General features: G+C 36.6%; 1 protein-coding gene across 1 annotated transcript in view; it reads left to right on the top strand.

Moving 5' to 3' along the window:
* The window catches only part of GUCY1B1 (guanylate cyclase 1 soluble subunit beta 1), a 41,928-nt gene extending 20,652 nt beyond the window's left edge, over positions 1 to 21,276 (top strand). Inside the window, exons 5-14 of the mRNA XM_039700103.1 lie at positions 673 to 870; positions 9,396 to 9,626; positions 10,027 to 10,143; positions 10,954 to 11,087; positions 11,777 to 11,974; positions 13,649 to 13,886; positions 14,798 to 14,938; positions 16,123 to 16,277; positions 16,584 to 16,710; positions 19,967 to 21,276. Coding sequence (XP_039556037.1) covers positions 673 to 870; positions 9,396 to 9,626; positions 10,027 to 10,143; positions 10,954 to 11,087; positions 11,777 to 11,974; positions 13,649 to 13,886; positions 14,798 to 14,938; positions 16,123 to 16,277; positions 16,584 to 16,710; positions 19,967 to 19,990 — 1,563 coding nt within the window. The 3' untranslated portion in view covers positions 19,991 to 21,276. The remainder of the gene's footprint in view (positions 1 to 672; positions 871 to 9,395; positions 9,627 to 10,026; positions 10,144 to 10,953; positions 11,088 to 11,776; positions 11,975 to 13,648; positions 13,887 to 14,797; positions 14,939 to 16,122; positions 16,278 to 16,583; positions 16,711 to 19,966) is intronic.
* The last annotated feature ends 616 nt before the right edge of the window (positions 21,277 to 21,892 follow it).

The raw sequence follows: 21,892 nt of genomic DNA on the forward strand, positions 1-21,892 counted from the left end.
ATTTGTGTAGTTAAAATTTAAAGTTAAAAAAGATCTCTTCCCTTTCTTGAACAGCTTTTTCTGATAAATTATTACAGCAGCTGTGCTACTTCTGTTTATTTCGTGGGGTTTTTCAGTTATTGTCAAAAGAAAAGATATATTCAAGCATTTAAATCTTTACTTTAAAATTTGAACTTTGTCAGGCCCTGTAAACTTATGGTGTCAGGACTAGGCTTTTTCACTGATAGTAAGGACAAAGATTTATGTTTATTCAGACATGCTTATTTGTATTTGGCTCCTGAATTAATATTTGAAGAGGAGATTATAGAGACTGTAATTGGAAGGAATGAAACTGGATGTGGTACCAGACTGAGAAACACGCAGAAGGTCTTTAATCATCTGAATGTTTCAAAATAGAGCATAATCAAGCACGACTTCTTACTATCTGGAGTAATTTATAATAGTCCTTATTTGTATGCCATTCATTGTTCAAATGTTGCCATGGTAGACAGAATATTTTGGCTACCTGAAAAGCCTGCTGTCATGGCAGTTCTACAGAGAATAAGGCAAATGTGTAGAAGTGTATGAGCAGTAAGAGAAAGGGAATGTCCAGATTGGACAAAATATGTGCTTATTTTCTTCATAAATAGTAAGTGAATGCCTTATAATCATGTTTTTAATTTCTTCTTCCAGAACCTGGATGCTTTGCATGACCACCTCGCTACTATTTACCCGGGTATGCGAGCCCCTTCCTTCAGATGCACTGATGCAGAGAAGGGAAAGGGACTCATTCTGCATTACTATTCAGAAAGAGAAGGTCTGCAGGATATTGTCATTGGCATCATCAAAACAGTAGCTCAACAGATCCATGGTACAGAAATAGACATGAAGGTAATGTCTGAAGTGATATACTCATTGAAAATTTATGTCAGTAGGAAAAAACCAAGAAAATCAAAAGTGAAGTGATGGCAAAAAGTAATTTTCGCTGTTGCTGTCTTCTGTGAAGAAGTGGCATCAGTACTGAGAGCCATGATCATTTGTGTTGCTTGAAGGACACAGCCATGTGCTGAGAAGGCCAGCTCTAATTGGTAGCAGACCTGACTGGGAACAGTACAGAACAATATCCCCTTATTCAGAAAAGGATTGTAAAGAGCACATGTAAAGAAATTTATACTGGCTCATTTGGGGTGCTTTTTCCCCCCCTTTATGTTTGGCATATATTTCTTACTGTCTTCTGTGTTTTCTGAGAACACAGACATTTCCTCTTTGTCCTGTATTCTTCATCTCTGTGCAGACTGTGAGGAGGATTGATGTGCATTGATGAGGCCTGGGTAGCAAGCACTGTTTTCCTTCCAGCCAGCATGCCAGGTTCTTCCCAGAATAAGATCTGTTTGTGGGTTTCTTGCTGTCATTGCATGGAAGTGTGGCTCGCACCTGGAGCCCCAGAAGTTCCTCAGTGAGTGAATGAATGTGAACAAGAATGTTCCTCAGTGACAGAGTTTATGTAATGACATTGCTCTGTCACTTGTGAAATGGGAAAGAAACTTCTTGTTTGCCCATACAGATTGACAGAAAGATGTAATTGATCAGGTCTTGTATATGTAATAGTATAAAATCAGAGTTTGGTCTAAGGTGGCGGGGGGAGAAACAAAAAATGAAAGCTTTTTTCTATTAGAAATATTGCAACTAATATAAATTTTTTTCATCAAGTAGAAAAGAATCTAAGCAGATACACCAATCATTCTTTGGGTTTTTTAAATATTCCGTAGTCATACAACATTTCTAGCACAGTTTCATTGTGTGCTTGCTGAGAAAATGCTTTCATTATTTTATCACACAAACATGATCTTGCTCAGGCAAGAGATTTGCAAGCAATCCAATGACAAAGATATTTTTACTGCTGAATTGGAGTATTTGCCTTTTAGGTTTCCTGTTCTAAGCTAGCTCAGGTTTACAGTAGATGTCTAGTTGTGTATAGTGTGGTGATATACTTGTGTCCTTGTTTAGATTCTATTTTGTAGAAAACCACAGGTCAAACTTTTGCAGCAGGTGTTAGTAATCAGATACAGAAGGATACAACAGAATCAAAACAATCCTCTCTTTAGATCCCTGTTTATGTGGAGTGTTGAGACAGACAAGGAGGACCATGTTGGAAAGTTGGCTGCAAAAGTGCTGAAGTTGTTGCTTGACAAGCATTTCTTTTGGTAGCAGCTTAAGCAGTCCCTGTTCTCTCAGTGCTCAGGTTTGTCCTTCTGCAGCTTCTTCAGCTCTGCCTTCCAGGTGGTGTCAAGTTATGAAATAAACTATACTGAGGAAGTGAACTGGGTTCAAAACAACAGGGTTTTTTATTATTTTTTTTATTTTCATGTGTTCCTTTACATGGTTTAGTGTTCTGTCTCTCAGAGGTCCACACAGAGGCAAAAGTGTTCCGTAGGGAAGAGGAGAAATCTGGGTTGTCCAAAGCAGCTAGCAGCACAAACTTTTGATAAACTGCCCTCTCAATCTGAAGGTTACGTTGCTGAGAAAATTGTATTAATATCCATCTAGAACTTTGCACAAATAATATATGTTCTAAAGAGGTTTAAATATTTATCATGTATTTACTTCTTATTTTAATTTGACTATTTTAGGCTTTTCAGGAAATTTTACAGTTCTGCTGTATATAAGTAGACATTTAATAGCATTAGTCAAACCTAAACGAATGCAAAGTCTAATTTAAATCTACACTATTCTTCTAGACTGTCTGAGGTAGAAGCACATAGGTGCCTAAAAAATAATACTAAACCTCTAAACTGAAGAAAGTGTATATTGTCTTATTTTGTCTGTTACCCCAGTTTTAACCTTTTCCCTGTTAGAAAGTCATGTACCCTTAACCCTGAAGTTTTTCATGTCTCTCATAATTAATAAAGCCTATGTCTTGACATCTCTAAAACATTACACACTGCTGTACTCTATAGGTACTCAGAAACTTCAGTGGTAGATAAGGAGAGAATTTATTCTCTAAAAATGAAGAAAAAGCTGAAATTCGCAGCTTATCCACAGACACTGAAAGTTTTCTCCATTACTCCACAGGTCAGATATTAATCACGAATGGTATGGAGTGAAGGTTTTAAAGTCTGGCATTGTGATAACTAGGTAGCTTTGCTGTTCAAAATATTGTAAATAGAAGAAAAAATAGACCAACTTCTTTCATCTCCATTCTTTGCCTCGTAATTTAGTGAATCAGTGCTTTTGTGTTCTGTTCTGTTCGCAATGCATTGTTTGAAACAGCGCAGCGCAGAAAAACGGTGGAATTGCTTTTAATTCTTTCAGGTTTTGTGGACCAATCAGTGCCTCTACTGTAAAATTTTTGGTTTGAACCTCAGTTAGATTTTTGCTTAAGGAAGAATGTTTTGGATTTTTTTAAAATATTATAAAAACCTCAGTGCCTAGTTCAAAGTTTCCAGTGTTATTATGGAGTTGTCTTCTGACTTGCAAAATGAGATTCTGTGTTGTCTTTCAAATATCTTTATCCTAAGCACTTACATGACAGTTCAACACAGGACTGACTTAGTAAGTCCTGCAGTTCTCTTTATATTAGTATAATGTTTATATCTGAAATTTGATGTCTAATACTTCATTATCCACTTTTCTCCATCTGTTTTGAACAAATGCTTGAGAGAATACATACTTCTAATTTTGTATTTTCATGAAACTTTGGTTGAATTTGTCTGATATATTACAAGTCTCTGTATAGGTGCTAGAAGAGATTGTTTTGATAATGCTGGTTTTGTTTCATTAAGTGGTTAGATTTTGTTTCATGGCTTACAGAATGGCTAAGGTTGGAAGGAACTTCTGGAGGTCATTTTGTTCAACCTCACCTGCTCATGCCTGGCTGCCTAGGACCAGTTGTTCTGGGCCATACTCAGACATGTTTTAGCTATCTCTAGGGATGGAGACTCTGAAAATTCTTTGAACAGGTGCCAGTGCTACATCTCTCTCATAGTAGAAAAGTATTTCTTGATGTCCAGACAACATGTGTTTCAGTTTGTGCCCATTGCCTCTTGTCTGGGCACTGGGCACCACTGAAGAGACCCTGGCTGCATCCTCTCTTCACCCTCCCTTCAGGTATTTGTGTGCATGGATGAGATCCTGCTGAGCCATGTGTTCTCCAAGCTGAGCAGTGCTGGCTGTCTCAGCCTTTCCTCTTCTGAGAGATGCTCCAGTGCCTTGACCATCCTAGCAGCTCTCCCTAGAGGGTGTGGACTCTGTCTCGAAGCTCTGTATCTGTCTTGTACTGAGGAGCCCACAGCTGGATACAGCACTCTAGGTGTGGTTTTCCGGTTCTGAGGAGAGGGGAAGGATCACCTTCCTCAACCTGCAGAGAAAACCAGCTAATGATCACAAGAGGAAACTAAATATTAAAGAACTATTGTTCTTGTTTTGTCTCACATTGTTTCTTTTGGTGGAGAAATAGCTGAATAGAAAAAATTTTTTAATTTTGTCACCTTTCTTCAGTCTCAGAACAATTTTGTGTGCATATATATATGTGTGTGTGTGTCTGTGTCTGTGTCTAAAACCATACATCTTCTTCTTAAATAAAGTAGGGCTTCCTTTTTTCCAGAACACTTTCCTTTGGGAAGTGTTCATCCTCTTTTAACACCCAGAGTATGTGTGTGCAAAAGGAAAGGGGGGACGGGGTTGGGGGGGCCAGTGTATATTTTTGGTTCTGTTAGATGTTGTTAGCAATGAAAGGAAACCAATTTGTTTTGAACTTGGATTAAAAATTCCGGTTGAATAGTTCAGAAAGCCCAAGCTGACATTAACTGATTAATTAATTCAAATCAAATTTGTGTTATCTTCTCTGATATGGTAATCCATTTTTAGCAACTAGAGCTAGGACTAAATCATTTTTGCAGTAGGTATTGTCTCAAAAATTGTTGCTGACTTTTCGTATGCATTAAGAATGTTCATGTTCTGCTAGTCTCAGTATGATAACTAAAAAATCATCACAATGCTGGTGACAAACTTTGTCATGAGATCTCTGTTAGCAGCCTACTGGCTATGCCTTCTCTTGCTTCACTTGTCAGAGGTTGTTTGTATATAGATGAGGGTGACCTGTGAAGGTGAAGTCAAGACAGGGATTCCCTCGAGGCTACTAATGGTATGGGTCAACAAAGCGAGTTGTACATAATCCAGCAAAGCCCAAAAATCTGTTGGGAGAGCAGACTTCTGCAGTTCTGTTATTTGAGAGCAGACTATCAAAATCTTTTACATAGGGAAGATGTTTTACAATATAAAATGAGAAAAGAACAGGGGAAGTCCTTGACAAGATGGTAATTTCAGGCTTACTAATGGCAGTATGAAAAAACAAAGTGAAGATGTGACCAGCTGGAGAGCTGATCTAAAAACTGCTTGGGTACTTGTCATGGAAGACAAGCAATACTGGTCCACACATTACAGTGCTAACTGTGTGTGAAGATAAGTCGATCATGGAGCATGATCAGTCTCTAATTTTGGCACTGGGGCAGCTGTAAACTTCATTATCTCCAGGCACAGTGGTTTGGTGAAGTGACACAGTCTGCTCTGAAGCCAGCTGCCAGGGACAGATATCCCCAAGGTTCTATCTTTGGGTATACAAAACTGAAAGTCTTCCACTGCCATTTCCGCAGTGAAATCCTTTGTCTTGGGATCATTCTGAAACAGCTACAGTGAGCTTTGTTAAGCAGCATTGCCCAGTCAGTTTTGATCAGAAGAGATCAAAAATTTCATGCTGTATTGGCCTTTAAAGGGCAAAACCCCCCTGTTTTTGTATTAATTTTCACAATCTCATCAAAAAAGAGCCCTGTCCAAGGACATTCTGTCCTGCCATGCTGAAGTACAAATGTGTCCTGGGGATATGCTCAGATCTACAGAATTGAGTCTTGTAGACACATAGTGACAGCTTAACAGATAGCATGTGCTCATTATATATTCTGTATCACAGAAATACTTCTTGATTTAATGTCTTGTGTGAAGCTCACCAAATACATTAAACCACACTCATTTTAAAATAACTTTTCTCTGAATTATCATTCCCTGAAATATTGGTGTGACTTTTCATTTGATTAAGCAAGGACAAACTCTGAAACTACATCTCCTGGAAGGCACAGGCAGGTTAGCAGTTAGATGTTGTATATTCTCTTTGAAACCAAGAGAGTGATTTCTCCCTTCAGTTTTAACTGCAGTTACTATGGTGATTGAGCTCTTAGACATTGTGAACTGATGTCACTTCACCAGCTAAGACTGCAGGGGGAGGAAGAATTAGACTTGATTGCTGGCTTTGTTGCTTTGTGACTGAACTTTGATTTGTCAAGCATTTATCAGAGGCTTCTTCAACAATATTTAAATGATACTGAAATTGTGTGGCTTGCAAACTTTGCTTGCAGAAGTAGATAAGTTCTATTCTACTTAAGCTTAGCAGAGTATCTAGGGCAGGTCCTTATGCCAGACAAATATGTGGCCAGTTAGGTTGGATCTGTAGGTGCAAGGGTGAAGGAACAGAATTTAACATCTTATGTTAACAGTCAAAAGTGCTTATTTTAAATTTGCTGACAAGGCGGATGACGTAATGAGATAGGAAGATTAGATAGTTCATAAGTTGTGTGAGCAGAAAAGACATCATGAAATTGCATATCCATTGGGAAGTTAATTAGGGATGCATCAGTAGATTTTGTAGCCTGGAGAGGGGTATGATTAAAGCATCTGTTAATAAGTGTCTGTGCATGGATGATCAGAATAAAATTGCATAAACCAGCCATGTCCACAGCATATCATGTTTACCAGGAATGTGCTGCTGGCGCTGTGTCTGTCTTGTAGGTCTGACACATGTCCAAGTGTTTGGCCTGGTGTTCATTTGCTGCACTGGCGTGTTGCACTAATACAGCAAGCATTCCTAGATGCCCTGGAGTCTGGTCAAAAATAGTGTTTTAAATGAACTTGAAGATGCTTGGGAAATTTGGAGCTTTTCACTGTTACTGGCACAGTTCTAATCTGTAAAGGTTTGGAAAATAGCACAGCATGTGTGAGGACTGACTTTGTCACTGTGTGAGCTTGTAGGATCTGCAGAGGATAATGGCTCAAACTAGTTAAGAGTCTTGAAGTATGTAGCAGTTCTATTTTTATAGATAGTTTTCTTAATCTAAGCCTGAGTTTTGTTTACTGATGCATCATTCATTTATAATAAATGAAATTTTTAAAAAAGCAACCTGTTAAATGCTGCATTGTAGCAGGAAAAAGTCTGTAAGTTGGTAACAGAATACTAATGTGCAGTGAGTAAGATGGCTATAAGGAGATAATGTATCTGGAAGGTGATGTGTTGTTAATATGAACATTTTCTTAAAAATTATTAGCTTCTTTAAAATCTGCTTTGCTGAATTAAGAAGGTTTTCATCCAAAATATGCAGGGTTTTTTTCCATTTTTAGCAAGAGCAACACTTTAAAGTAAGATCCAAGACTGGAAATAATCTGGAAGCATATATCAGTTCTAGAGATAAATCTTCACAATTTGAAAAATGTTTCTGTGCATAATCTCAGCTGTCTCTGGCCACAGTAATGGTACTGTTAAAATAAAACCTGTGGGAGTGTGCATGAGTGATGGAAAGGAAGAACTAAGACTCTTGACTATCTTCTGATAATCTTCAGTATTGCCACAGTCTCTCACAATTTCAAGGATAATGGTTTAAAGGAAGATGTGGAAAACGTTTAAATTCTGAATTCAGAGGAAAACTAGGTGTTCATCTACTAGGTTCTATTCTCCTAGACAAACCCATTTAATGTGTTTCCCTCAGATGACCACCATTTATTTTTTCTGAGGCTTACCCCTTATTAGATCATAATTTCCCACTTATCTTGGTCATACACTGGCATGTGGATTACCAGGACTGTTTTTGAGGCAGTTATCTTATCTCATCATCAACATTTGAATTTATTTGTACATCCAGCTTTGGGTACCTACATTAGCTGGTAAATTTAGTAGGCTGATCTTTCTCTAAGTTACATAAGCAATAGAAAGAGGAGAATAATGCAGAACACAGCTATAGAGCACCTAAATTGGGCTCTTCCTCTAAACTGTCCTCCAGAAAAGCCTCTCTTTCCTTCAAATGTGCAATCTGTAGATCAAAGAACAATGCCACCTTAAATTAAACATTTAACAATAAAATACTGTTTTGTTGCTTTACACTCCTTCATTTGTTTAGGAGCACATAAAGGCATCAGCACTCCCTAGCCCATCAAGTGCTATTTTTGGCAGTTTTGGAGATCAAATATAATAAACTTAAGATTTTAGGGATCAGTTGCAGTGTTTGTGCATATCTGTTCTGTTTTCAAATTGCATTTGTTAATCTCTGTTAAGACTATGTGTAAAGGGCAAAATCAGGATGCTTTTGAAATTTTAAGAAGTCTTTTTTTTTTTGCTTCAGTGACTTTAGGATCAGAGTCAACATGAAAGTAGAATCAGGTGGAACATGTTCCAGAAAATGACTGCTAAACAATACCATGTAAATAGAATTGTTCTTTCCCAATCATTAAGTCTAATTAAATTTGAAAAGAACTGAATTTGGCTTCTCATAGTAAAGGATGTTGTTCTGCTAGTTATTAGCTTAAATTATATTGCCATACACGACTCTCGCTGCAAACAAAATAATCCCTGTTAATTTCATATTTTTTACTAACTTTGAGTAAAATTACTGAAGAGTGTAATGGTGTATTAAGGACACCTTTTTGATATTCCCCTGATGTAGATAATTCTGGTTTTGCTGTAATTTCCTTTAATATGGATTACAGCCCAGAGAAGATTGCTTTTAGGTTTGTCTGTTGGCTCTGATCTTGCAGTCTGCTGGAATGTATAAGGACTGTATATCCTGACATGTGCTCCATGCACTTTCCTTCTTGCTGTCAGTGAATGCCCACCCTTTCAGCACTGTTTAGTCATCACTAAACAGTCGGCACGATTTGCTGTTGTGTTATAGAGCTTGCAAACAGCTTTGATCAAAATAAGGATTAAAGGGTTCTGTGGATTCAAGGCTCACACAGGTTCATTTCAGGGGAAGGGGCTACCCTATCTTCTGGCAAGAAAAAATAGCAAGCACAACCTCAGCCTTGACCCCTCATTTCAGGATTTGCATTTCATTCAGGCTTAATAAATTGTACTTGGGTGATCTTCAATATATTGCTCTTGCAGAGAGCAACTGTGGCTAAGAAAAGGCATAATTATTCACTTGTAATTACAAAGGCTATGAAATCAGGAATTCTTATTAGAATACTGTATTTTTCAAGATGTGAATATAATTCTTGAATTTATCTTTCTCTTCTAAATACATTCCTGTCTCCATAGTAGCACTCCAGTTACTAATGAGTAGCAGAGTTTTCAGTTTTTCGTTTTTTCTTCATTTCTCTAGGTTATTCAACAGAGAAATGAGGAGTGTGACCACATTCAATTTTTAATTGAAGAAAAAGAATCTAAAGAAGAGGACTACTATGAGGACCTTGACAGATTTGAAGAAAATGGTACCCAAGAGTCTCGCATCAGTCCCTACACTTTCTGCAAGGCATTTCCTTTCCACATCATATTTGACAGAGATCTGGTGGTCACACAATGTGGCAATGCTATATACAGAGTCCTTCCACAGGTTAGATGACTCTTATGCATGGATAGCCATAGAAAATTCATAATGATAGATGCTTCACAGGTTAATTATGAAGATGAATAAAACAGATTTAGGATTCTCTGTCTAAACAGCATTCCAATGTAAGTGTATAATATTTACTAAATTGTGCTTCTCTTGTTAGAAAAAGCACTTGAAAATAACCTAATTCTATAAGAGCTTTGTTCCTTATGGTCATGTCCATATGCAGTAAGGGAATAATTTAAAAACCTTGTGATTCAATGGAGAGATGCATAAAGTATATATTCTCTTCTATTCACTATTTTCATCTAAGAAAATGGAATATAATTGCTCTATGTATATTTTTATTGTAAAGCATAACAGTTGGGTGTTTTTTTTCTTTTTTGTTTTTTTAATATTCTAGCTGCAGCCAGGAAATTGCAGTCTGTTGTCAGTTTTCTCCTTGGTCCGGCCCCATATTGATATTAGCTTCCATGGGATCCTCTCCCATATCAATACAGTCTTCGTACTGAGGACTAAGGTAACTAGAGAATATTTTCCCAGTTTTTCTTTAAGGAAGTGTGCTTTGGAGAGATAAGAAGTGCAGAAAGCTCAGAAATCTTCAGAGAAAATTCTCTGTAGTATGCTCAGACCTTTTTGAGCCAAGAGAGAGTCACAGGTGTGAATTTGTGAGTAGCTGTTAAGCAGAATGTTTTATAGAAATGATGAAGTAAACTTCATTCCTGTCTGATGCTTTCTCTGCAAGGGGCCAGTTTAGCTTATGGTGTTGTTTCAAAGCAAATGTAGAGATGTAATTACGTTTACCTTACTTCATAAGAGTGTGGGAGACCAATATGGAATGTGTTCTTGCTTGGACTCATATATTCATACAAAGGTCTGTGTCCTGTTCTCTAAAGAGGGCAGGAGACAAGGCAGGAGATACGAACAGATGCAGTGTGTAGAGTAACACCTACTACATCAAGGAGCCTTATTTAAAAACTTATCTTAGAGATTTATTTCTTAGATATGATCCCAGGTGCAGGTAGAGCTTCACAGAAGGGCAATACTATTGTCAAAACTATTGTTAAGGAGCAAGGTGGAAGAAAACAAGAAGTTACAGACATGAATATAAAGAAAGATACCATGCTTTGTGTCTTCAAAGTAGCAAATTCAAAGGTAGTACTAAAATACAGACAGTGCATGGTGTTCAACGATATATTAATCAGGGTTTAATGTAAGCAGTAAGTCTATTCCAAATATTCTGACTGCCTTGGTAGTGAATGCACTTACAGACTAGGCCTGGTGCATAACACACCATTGCCCTTACACAGTGGTGGCTTTTCATCACCAGGAGGGGCTGTTGGATGTGGAAAAGTTGGAGTGTGAAGATGAACTGACTGGCACAGAAATCAGCTGCTTACGCCTGAAAGGGCAAATGATCTACTTGCCTGAAGCAGACAGCATTCTCTTTCTTTGTTCACCAAGGTACTTCAAACCTAGAGACTTCTATAATATTGATTTTCATTTTACAATTACTAATTTTAAGAACACTTATGAGAGTAGTACTACAGAGACTAATTGGTTTGAGTATTGATTTAATTGGTTTTGATGTGTTTATACTAAAAGAGGTAGGAGCATTTAAACATTGGAACTTGACTTAGTATTAAATACTCAATATAAACATTGGCTTGCTCTGGCTCAGTTTGTACAAATGGATATTCCAAATATTCCATTTTTTTAGCAAGTTTTATCTTTTGCTTTTTACTCAGAGTACTAAAAATGTGACAGTGATTTGGTTTTCTATGTGGATTCATGTATTTTTGCAGTAGTTTTAATGTAATAGATTAGCAATAAGGAGGTGGTTGGAATGGAGGATGGAATCGAAAGATTCTTTATGTAATCTCACTTTGTGTGCTGAAGTACATACATTTGATATGCTCCTGGAACTCTTCATGAGAATTCTGTATTTAAATGCAAGAATCAAGAGCTGTGGGTTAAAATGAATGATCACAAGTTAGGTGTTTCCTAGAAGGGATATGTTGTACAGCTCATCACAAGTTCAGAAGTTTCATCTTTCTGCTGTTATTCAGCAGACTGCTGTTTATTTGAGTTTTAAATTCTCCTTTGGCCAGTTTAATTCTACCCATATTATTGTATATTTCTCTGCTTTGCAGTGTGATGAACTTGGATGATTTAACCAGGAGAGGATTATATCTGAGTGATATCCCATTGCATGATGCTACCCGTGATCTGGTTCTTCTGGGAGAGCAGTTCCGAGAGGAATATAAACTGACCCAGGAGCTTGAGATCCTCACTGACAGACTGCAGCACACACTGCGTGCTCTGGAAGATGAAAAGAAAAAGACAGACACGTAAGAACCAAATCCCAATTTTGGGCTGAAACACTCAAAGCAATATATTATTTATAGCTGCCTTCTTTAAAGAATAACAGAATCTTGTAAGGAATATCAGAGATCATCAGGACTGGTAATTTTGGAGTTGAGAAAGAACATTTAATAGGGTATTTCTTTATTTAGATTGTCAAATGTCACCCACAGTCTAGGCCATTATACGCCTCGATGTTTTGATGGCTCTCTGCCTGACAAGAAAAGTTACAAAAAATGAGCTGACAATTCATTTTTACTTGTGAATTACCTAAAATTTTGGAAACTTACATGCACTTGCTGTAGCGAAGGTGAATTTGATGAATGCCCAAGTGCTGTTATTTGACAGAGTTCAGTAAACCAACTTTTGTCTTTCTGGCACAGGATAATAGAACAGATCTTATAAACCTTGAAAACAGTTTGTGTAAAGCTGAAACTTTGCAATAACTTAATGCTATGAATGTGATATAATAGTTACTTGTAGAAATGGATTGGGGTTTATCTAGATATAAGTACATAAAAATAACACATAACAGTAAGTGTGCATTGGGCCCCAAATCCAGTACTACAGATAACTATAAAGTCAAATTCAAATGTCATTAGTCTGTGACATTTCAGCTCAACAATGGCAACTTGAACAAAAGCTTGTGTGAAAAGTAGCATGGAGTACGATTGACTCATTTATAAAACACAGTCCCATCTCTGTATTAATTCTATTGACAGATAAGTTTTTTTCTGTAATGGAGTAATGGAAATTATTTTAAAAATACTTGAAAGGGTTGGACAGGAGAACCAGAGAAAATAAAGCCTAAGAAGTATTTTTTCTCTTCATTCCTGTTGGCTTACTTTATAAAGTCATTTTATCTTCAGGAATTCTAGCCTTCATGGCAGCTGCTGGAACAGATAGTGTCAGTTACTGTGTGATGTGCCAAAAGTATTCACTAATTATAACTCAAGTAGTGAACTTGCCAAAAATGCAACTAATGAGGGTTTGTGCAGGAGGCTATGTTCAAAATGATGTTCAGGATTTGTGAAGCAGTCAGAGATCTTCAGGAGCGAAATGGACTTTAAGATAGCAGTTAGAAAGTTGAAGGAAGGCACATGAGAATAGGGTGAATTTCTGTGTGTGTGATTGGATTTTATGTGCATAATTTATGATATGAACAAGTGTTAATACATCATATAGACTATTAATTAAAAAAAGGCACTCTAGACCCTGAAAGCAGCATGCTCAACAGAGAGGAAGCATTTGGAAATGCGTGAATTGATCAGAGATGGAAAACTGTTTGATCTCTTCATGGCCTTCTTTGCAGTTTTATGGTCCTGTGAGTGAAACCGTATTATATGAGCTGAGGCTGTGGCAGAAAGAAGTAAAAATGATCCAAGACACTATTAACAAATCATGTCAGAAGCATTAATAATACATGTCTCATTTTGTTGATAATTTAGATGTATTAATGTGTTCGAAATGGTATGCTGATGTAGATCAGTTCCTGTTTTCCAAATATTTTTCAGTAAACACCTTTTCTATTGCTTGTTGATGGTGGGAGTATGTTATAAACCCTGTGGGGGGTAGGAAGTTAGTATGTGAACAGTGCTGCTGTAAACACCTTTCTCCAGATTGTCTGTTTTGCTTTTGCCTTTCTTTCCTTACCTGTGTAGGTTGCTGTACTCTGTTCTGCCACCATCAGTGGCAAATGAGCTGAGACACAAGCGTCCTGTTCCAGCCAAGCGCTACGACAACGTCACCATTCTTTTCAGTGGCATTGTGGGATTCAATGCCTTTTGCAGCAAACATGCCTCTGGAGAGGGAGCCATGAAAATTGTCAATCTTTTAAATGATCTTTACACAAGATTTGATATTCTGACTGATTCACGAAGGAATCCATTTGTTTATAAGGTAAGCATAAGATTTTTAAAGTATCTAATTTGTTACTTTTCTGTAATTTACTATGGTGTTGTTCTTTTCCAAAAAAAACCAACTTATGTTCTTAGTCTGAACTGTTACCTGATATTAGATAGCTACAGAAGAGTATATTGGTTACCTCTGAATGTTTGAAGGAACATAAAATGCTAAGTTCTCATCTCATGATTTCTGCAGTCACCCGTTAGGGTGGACATATACATTTAGCATGAAAGGTGTACTTTCACATTTGGCAGATGTGAACTCATACAAGGTATTTGTGGTTCTTCTGAAATGATAAGAAGTTTTATGCTTTAAAAACTTCTTAGGCTTTAAGTTTTTCAATTCTATTCCTGGGCCTTCCAGTTGTAAATTATATTTACAACTGGAAGGCTTACTATTCAGTTACTTACTATTCAGTTACTCAATGTGAGTTTCATTCCTTCATTCACTTCAGGAGTGAGGTGCAGTTGCAAATGTGGCTGGTAGCAGGAAGGTGCAGAGATATGTACATGTGCATCCTATGTATGTTTATATCTTTGAAGTTCTTTATATCTTGTGTGTTTATATCTATGAAGTTCATTCCTAGGTTTTGCTAGAACTGAATTTTATGTCCTGTACCATGTGAATTAAGGGTGTGAGTCAGAATAAACACAGAGCTCAGTTTCATTCAGAAGACACCAGAAGAGACACTCAGGTTTACACAATCACAGTCATTGTAAGTTGCTACATTGTGGGTTTATGATAAATTCCTTTCAATAACAAGCAGAGATGACAGTAATTAGGGTGATTTGAATGGAAGGGAAAGGGAACTCTTTTAAAGGAGAAGCAGTCTTGAAGAACTACATCAATTCTACTTCTCTAAAAACCATAACAATTAAGTAATTGAAAAATATCTATCTTGATAGGTGGAAACAGTTGGGGACAAGTACATGACAGTGAGTGGTCTGCCAGAGCCTTGCATGCATCATGCACGATCTATCTGCCACCTGGCTTTGGATATGATGGAAATAGCAGGCCAGGTTCAAGTAGATGGTGAGCCTGTACAGGTTAGTAAATGTGGGCTTGAATGAAAACCCATTCTTTGACAGCATGGTAATGTTTTGAAATAAGATAATGCTCTAGTCCCAGTCCATGCAAGGGATGGGCCTTGCTATTGTTAGATTTTGAGACTGATATGTACAAATAATATGAGAAGGCACATGTCGCTGTGACATGTGCAGTTTCCAGACCTTAAAATGCTTATTGTGTTTTTAAAGGTAAAGGACTCATTTAGGTCCACATAATTTATGTCTGTTTCTGATAATTTCAATATAATAAATGAATTCCTATTGTGCATCAAGTATAATCTGTTAAGTCTTCTTCAACTCAAGAAGCAGAAAAATATTATTCCTTCCCTGGTATTTTTGATCATGCCTCAGATCCTTGTGTCGAAATGAGACATTATTGCATTAAAAAGAGAATTACAGTTCCACAGACATGTACAACAATGATTACTGACACCAGTGTATATTCCACAATGAGTGGAATTTCACTCATTGTGGGACTTTCTGGAGATATTGTAGCACTAAAACAGAACTGGGCAAGAGGCATTGACTGTTCTCATCAGAAGGCTGTGAGCAGAAAATGATTAACGAGTACAATGCATATTTCTGTTTACATCAATGTTACTACTCTATCACCTAGCTTAGAGCTGTGTACTTCACTTTATCAAGGCGCAAAGCAGTGAGAAGGTTTGATTTGGGGCTTTACAGTAACTGTAACGTGCTACAAGAATGAGCTTCTCCAAACCTCTGTCCTGTCTCTTGACCTTCTGAATACAAAATACCATGATTTTTCCTTTAAGAATCATCTTTTTTCTTGAGCTAAGCCATCCTTTTCTGCACCTTCTGAGCACTCATTAAACACAGACCTGCAGAGTATGCCTCTCTGCCCACCTCTTTTTTTATTTTCACAGTACATAATGACAGTAGGGTGCATGCTGGAAAATTACAGAGTTTGATTGTTCATGTGGAGGACAGAGGCATGACACTGTACTAAAGTTAAAAAACAAGTCACAAAACCCACAAAATGCAGGCTTTGAAGAAGCAAGAGTAGCACTTTGGAAAAATAAACTCTAGTAGGTATAAGTGGCATGTTGTGTGTGTTTAGTCAGAGGCATCAGATTAGTTACATTACTTTTGAATGTAACTATTTTTTATAAGTTTTCAAACTTATTTTTTTCTCTTTAAAGATAACCATAGGAATCCATACTGGTGAGGTAGTCACAGGTGTCATAGGTCAGAGGATGCCACGGTACTGTCTCTTTGGAAATACAGTCAATCTTACAAGCAGAACAGAAACTACTGGAGAAAAGGGAAAGATCAATGTCTCTGAATATACTTACAGGTGAGTGATGTGTTATTTTTATTGGTATTGGCATCTTAAAATATATCACTTTGTCAGCATACCATAGAGGTTTTTTTGGAGTTTAAAGTGACAGTCCTCCTGCAACCATTATGTGAGTTCTCATGAAACTGTGTGGCAAACTGCATTATGATACTGTTATTGGTCTGCACATATAGTAATGATGTAGAGATAGATTTGAATCTTGTGATAGTCTGCTTATGTACATGTAACATGTTTAATATCTTACATAGTGTGTGGCATGCATGCAAAGTCCATTCATTTACCTGTTTTCTCTTTCAATTTCAGGTGTCTTATGACACCAGAAAATTCAGATCCTCAGTTCCACCTGGAGTACAGAGGTCCAGTTTCTATGAAGGGCAAAAAAGAGCCAATGCAGGTTTGGTTTTTGTCCAGAAAGAGTACAGAGACAGAGGTATGAGTAACTAGAGTGCAATTTTGGTTTTTTTTCCAAACATAAACATTGAAAATTTAATCTAAACCATGGAGATTCATTTACATTTGCAAAACTAAATGTTCCATAGAAAAAAAGGACGAGTTTTGTGCAACACTCTTTCATTAACACATTTATTATCTTGACAGTGCTTGAAAATCCTTGATTATTTGTCTTTGCAGTTTGTGCAGTTCCTGAAAGAGTACTTTTGATTTCATAAAGTCCTTGAGGGAATGCCAAGTGTTTAAATATTTATATCTCCCTCTTACAGATTTCTACACTGTACTAGATTTTGCAATATAATGTCAGTTTCTGTTTAGCTGACATGTCTGGTTATCAGCACTTCAAAATTTGCCATTTGCTTTCTTGCAGTGAGTGAAAAAATGTGCTTTCAAATATTTAGGCAGCAGTCAAGCAACTATTTGCAAGCAGGTTCACACGTGATGTGTAGGTGGTCTCTTAACCCCAGGTGGCACCTGCTTGTTCAGAGGCTGTTGCATGGCAGAGGTGCTGCTTTAGAAATACACAGGGTTAAAACTACAAGAAGTAGTTTTAACTTATTGTAAATGACACATCAGCCTAAGTTGTCTTCTCAAGATGAGGTGGGGTAAAGCTCTTCAAGCACTGAGGGACCTTTAGGCTTTGCCTCAGTTTCAGAATTCTGGGCATGTATTATCCAGAATTTCAGTAAAAGCCAATGAGATGTAGACTCAAAGCGTGCCACAAACTTAGACAATGAGGCTACAGTATAACAGATGCTTTGCCATAGCTGAGCAGGTGCATAAGTTCCATCCAACATGTCAACAAGAAAAAAAAGACAAAAGTAATTTACACAGTTGAATTTTGCCCCTAAGCAATATAAAAAATTACTTTTCTGCTATGTATTTAATCTTAAAAACACCCTTGACTAAAATAATGAAAGTCATCATTATGTGTCTGAATGCTCATGTATTTCTGAAAGTGTAATTTAGGCTGTTTAGGCTTTTTAGGAGATCTAATCTAGATTTATTACCACTGGTACCCAAGTAGTATTGACTTTTTAATGGTAACTCACAGTATTAACCCTCTGTACTTTAGCTCTGCATTTTAATTCTGTATTTGAATATATATTGCTTACAATTATATCCTAGGTGCCACTTTTGAGAATACTTTTCTGTTCTTATTCTGCAGTAAGATAACTATGACTTCACATGGCTACCATTGTTTCAAATCTATTGTTGTATTTAAAATACATTTTAATTAAACACCTTTCACTTTTTTTCTGCCTTATAAATGTCCTATCATTTGTTTCAAGACACATTATAATTTTAAATGTAAATTTCAGAGAGGTACTGAGTCAGATGGGTATTTTCCTTGTTTCTGCCTAACACATGTTTAGTATGAATATAAGGTTCAGGTAGTTTAAGACTTTCAGAGATATTGTACAACAGCTGGTTTTGTTAATCTTCACAGCAGTCCTGAGAGACACTTGCTGATACTATTATTCACTGATTGAGCTTTGTAGAGGGAGACATGGGGACAGGAATAAACCTGACTGAAATATTGTGAGCCTGGTTTTCAGGAGCATTTAAGACTCACAGTTTAAGCACACTGAAAAAGCCTTTCTAACTTTGTTAGTTTTTGTTAATTCTGAACTTCAGATATAAATGTAATTCCTAGAGACAGAAGGACTTTACCCAAGACAGGTGTCTCTTCTACATTGTGCTAAGTTTGGGAGCATAGGAGAATAGAAAAATACACTGATGTGATGATGTGAACTGATAATCATTTTGTCAGAAGTGATTTTGAAAAGTGAAAGAATATGGTCTTGTAATGTTTTTTATTCTTTTCCACTGCCTGCACAATTTAATCTGTCCATATACAAAAAATGCACAAAATTTTATTCCTTTAAGATTTTCTGAACTATTTCTCCTGTAAGCGTACTCTTCATGTGTTTTTTCTGAAACTTTACAGGCTTTGCATAATTCTTTTAATCCAAAAGCAGAAATCAGATAACCAACTTTTTATGTCTGATCACTTTAAAGTAATCACGTTGCTTTATGCACACCTAGTCTTGTTTTTCTTTCCAGATTTTTTTTTTCAGAATGCTAATGTCTTATTTTGTGCAGTGGCATTTATTGTTAAGTACAGGGGACTGTACATGACAATAAAAAAGGGCATATTTAAATATATTCAGAAGCTATATGGTAAACTCCTGAAAGGTTACTGCAGAATATTGCAAGAAGTAGCATGTAGAAGTAAGCATGAAAATATTTCTTAAATCATCCTGAAGACATTTCTGCTAATTAGGCTTTTACTGTGAAGTTTTCTATCTCTGATAACTTCAATCTAGGATCAGTGCACATTAGTGATGTATTTTTGTTTTCGTGATATCCATTGGAGAGTTATTAGCTCAGCATTTGCAAATCTATCAGCATATTTTACTCTGAAGACCAGTAATAAGGACGTGGTGAGAAAAAAGGGCAAAATGTTTAGAGATGCCATAAGACATGTGAAACCAAGGCTAAAAATATGCTGTTTCTCTACTAGGACAGTAAAAAATGATAGGGCTGAAGCAGCTCAGCATGCCTCAGACTTGATTCCTGGGTTGACATCTCTGATATCAGTCCCCATGAGCAGCAGTTATTTCTGAGAAAGACCTAATTTGCAAGAATAAGTGTTGGTTTGGAGTGCTGCTCCTTCACTTTTTTCTCTAGTATATTTTCCATGATACCAGGACACCAATAAGTGGAATTGCATTGGAAATATACGTAGAACAAAACAACTGTGACCGATTATTCACTTTGCACCTGCTTGTTTCCATAAAATTAATTATTACTGTATTCATTATTTTAACAGAGGTTCAGCTGAAGTTTTTCTCTCAAGAAACAGATTTATTGTAAAAAAATAAATCTTGACAGGAGCCTCAGATGTATGACTGCAATTTTACTCCCTCTCCAGCTTTTAATATCTTTCTCTTCTGCCCTGTTCCCACATTACTGGTGGGAACAAATTGAAATATCTCAGCCAGAGCTGGTAGAGTTCACCAGGGCATGTAGGAATCGTTTCATTCCTACATACAATACATATGAAAGAAATACATACACTACCTATACTTTTTTGGGGTTTTTTTTAGTTTTTACTATTTACTGATATTGGTTGCAAGTTGTAAAATGTATTTTGTCACTGCATTAACCCACCATATTGTTGCTTCAAAGAAAATTTCTTACTTCTCAAATTCTCCTTGCATGCTCTCAAGGAAACAAAGCAAGATGCTTTCTGAGCTGAGGGAAGAGGAAGAGGACGCTGAATAGGGTGCAATACTGTCTCCAAATAGGGTACCAGGCAGTAAGGTTATGTTATGGATGTTCTTTCACATTATATCTCCCTCTGCCATGTGCAATACCATTGTCTTTTGCCTACTCCTGAAGTCATACTTACCATTTTTCTCCAGGCTTGCTTGCTAATTTTTTGTCCTTATTGTTTGATACTGTTGTATCTCTGCTATGAGCATGTATTTCAAGCTTTCCTTTTTTTGATATGCATTTTTGCATGTCAGTCATGTGACCATTCCTACCACCAGATAATATTGAATGAAACCGTGTAGTATGCACGCCACAACTAGCCACTTCAGTCTGATGCTTCACATCTTCATCTTCATCTCTGAAGTACTGTGGTTATGTGAATTGATGACATTTCTTGAAAGATAGGTATTTCAGTTGATAGGCAGAACAATGAACCTAAGGAACTGTATTTAAAAAAACTAAAGTAGCATTATGAAAATTATTGCATATATGATACCACGTTTAGTTCTGCTATTACCATGCTTCTCATTCATTTTGTGAATAACACTTGATGCTCTGTAAATTCCTGGTTAGGAAAAAGGTTTCTCATTTCTTATCATCCTGCATTTTCCCTTTGTGGACACTGTAAACATCTTCTGTGTTGGAAGGGGGCAGCTGTTTTTCTGATACTGCCATTTGAAGCATGTGCCAATGTACTTCTACTGAAATGCTGTTCACTTGCAATGTATTTCTCATTGATTTATATGAACTAAATTAAATTGTCATGTTAATAATAGATTGCTGGACAGTTTTAGACCACTCTTAGTGCATTGATTCTCATCTGATATAGCCCCTGGAGTTGGAAGGCATGCTGCTAGGACGTGGTTGATACAGTTGCCTTTTGGTTTGGTCTCTCTGGTTTCAGAAATGATCTTATTTTATTCCTTGAGAGGACCTGGTAATATTCTAGGCATCATGACATAATTAAGGAATGTAAAGGGACATAGTGTGTTTCATCAGCAGATACAGTTAGTAAAAGTGGACAAGCTTTCAGATGCATAGACCTTCCATAACTTTAAGATATAGTGCATTTTTATGTGAATAGTATCTGTTCTTATCTAATTGATCATTTCTGAATATTTGCATTATATAATAGAATAGTGCAATTACTTTGTGTATAAAAATTGTCTATATCTAGTATATCTTATTAGCACAGAATATATATGTATAAATGTTTCATGTTAATGTGCAAAAGAAATTGCAATAAATTATTTTTTCCACGGACTTCCAGAAATCTTGTGATTTTCTTTCGGTAGAAAACTTTATTTCATTGTTTGATACTAAAAAAGTATTTTCTCCATTAAATAATTTGCATTTCATATTTAAATAAATTGTTGAGGCATTGTTCCAATGTTTTTGAATGTCCAAGTGTCTCACATATTCAGGTTAATTAATCATATCCTCAAATTAAAGTAGTGTTCAAAATGTTGAGGTTAATGCTTCAAAAATAGTAGATGAGGTGACAAAAATGCATAAAACCATCCTTTGAAACCCTTGGCCAATGTTTAACAATCAAACATTATTAGCTGTACGCTTTGAGCAGGATGTACATTAGCAACCCAAGCTTTAGCAATGGGAAGTGAAGAGAGGAAACCTCGTAATTTCTTCCCCATCAATCTGACTGCAGGATAGCAACGCATCCCAAGGCATCATCAGTGGTTTCCCTCTCTCAGATAAGTACACAACAGCAATTTGGATTGATCAAGTTGTTCAACCTTGCAAAAACTTGATGGTTCCTTCAGAAGACATGGAATTTGCGACAGCTGTGATTGTGTGTTGATATAATGCATATGCAAATGGCTCTAAAGAAACTGAAGTTCTGTATCCCACTTCAGGCTGAT

Source organism: Passer montanus, unplaced genomic scaffold (assembly GCF_014805655.1).
Source record: "Passer montanus isolate IOZ18808 unplaced genomic scaffold, ASM1480565v1 scaffold14, whole genome shotgun sequence".
NCBI lineage: Eukaryota > Metazoa > Chordata > Aves > Passeriformes > Passeridae > Passer > Passer montanus.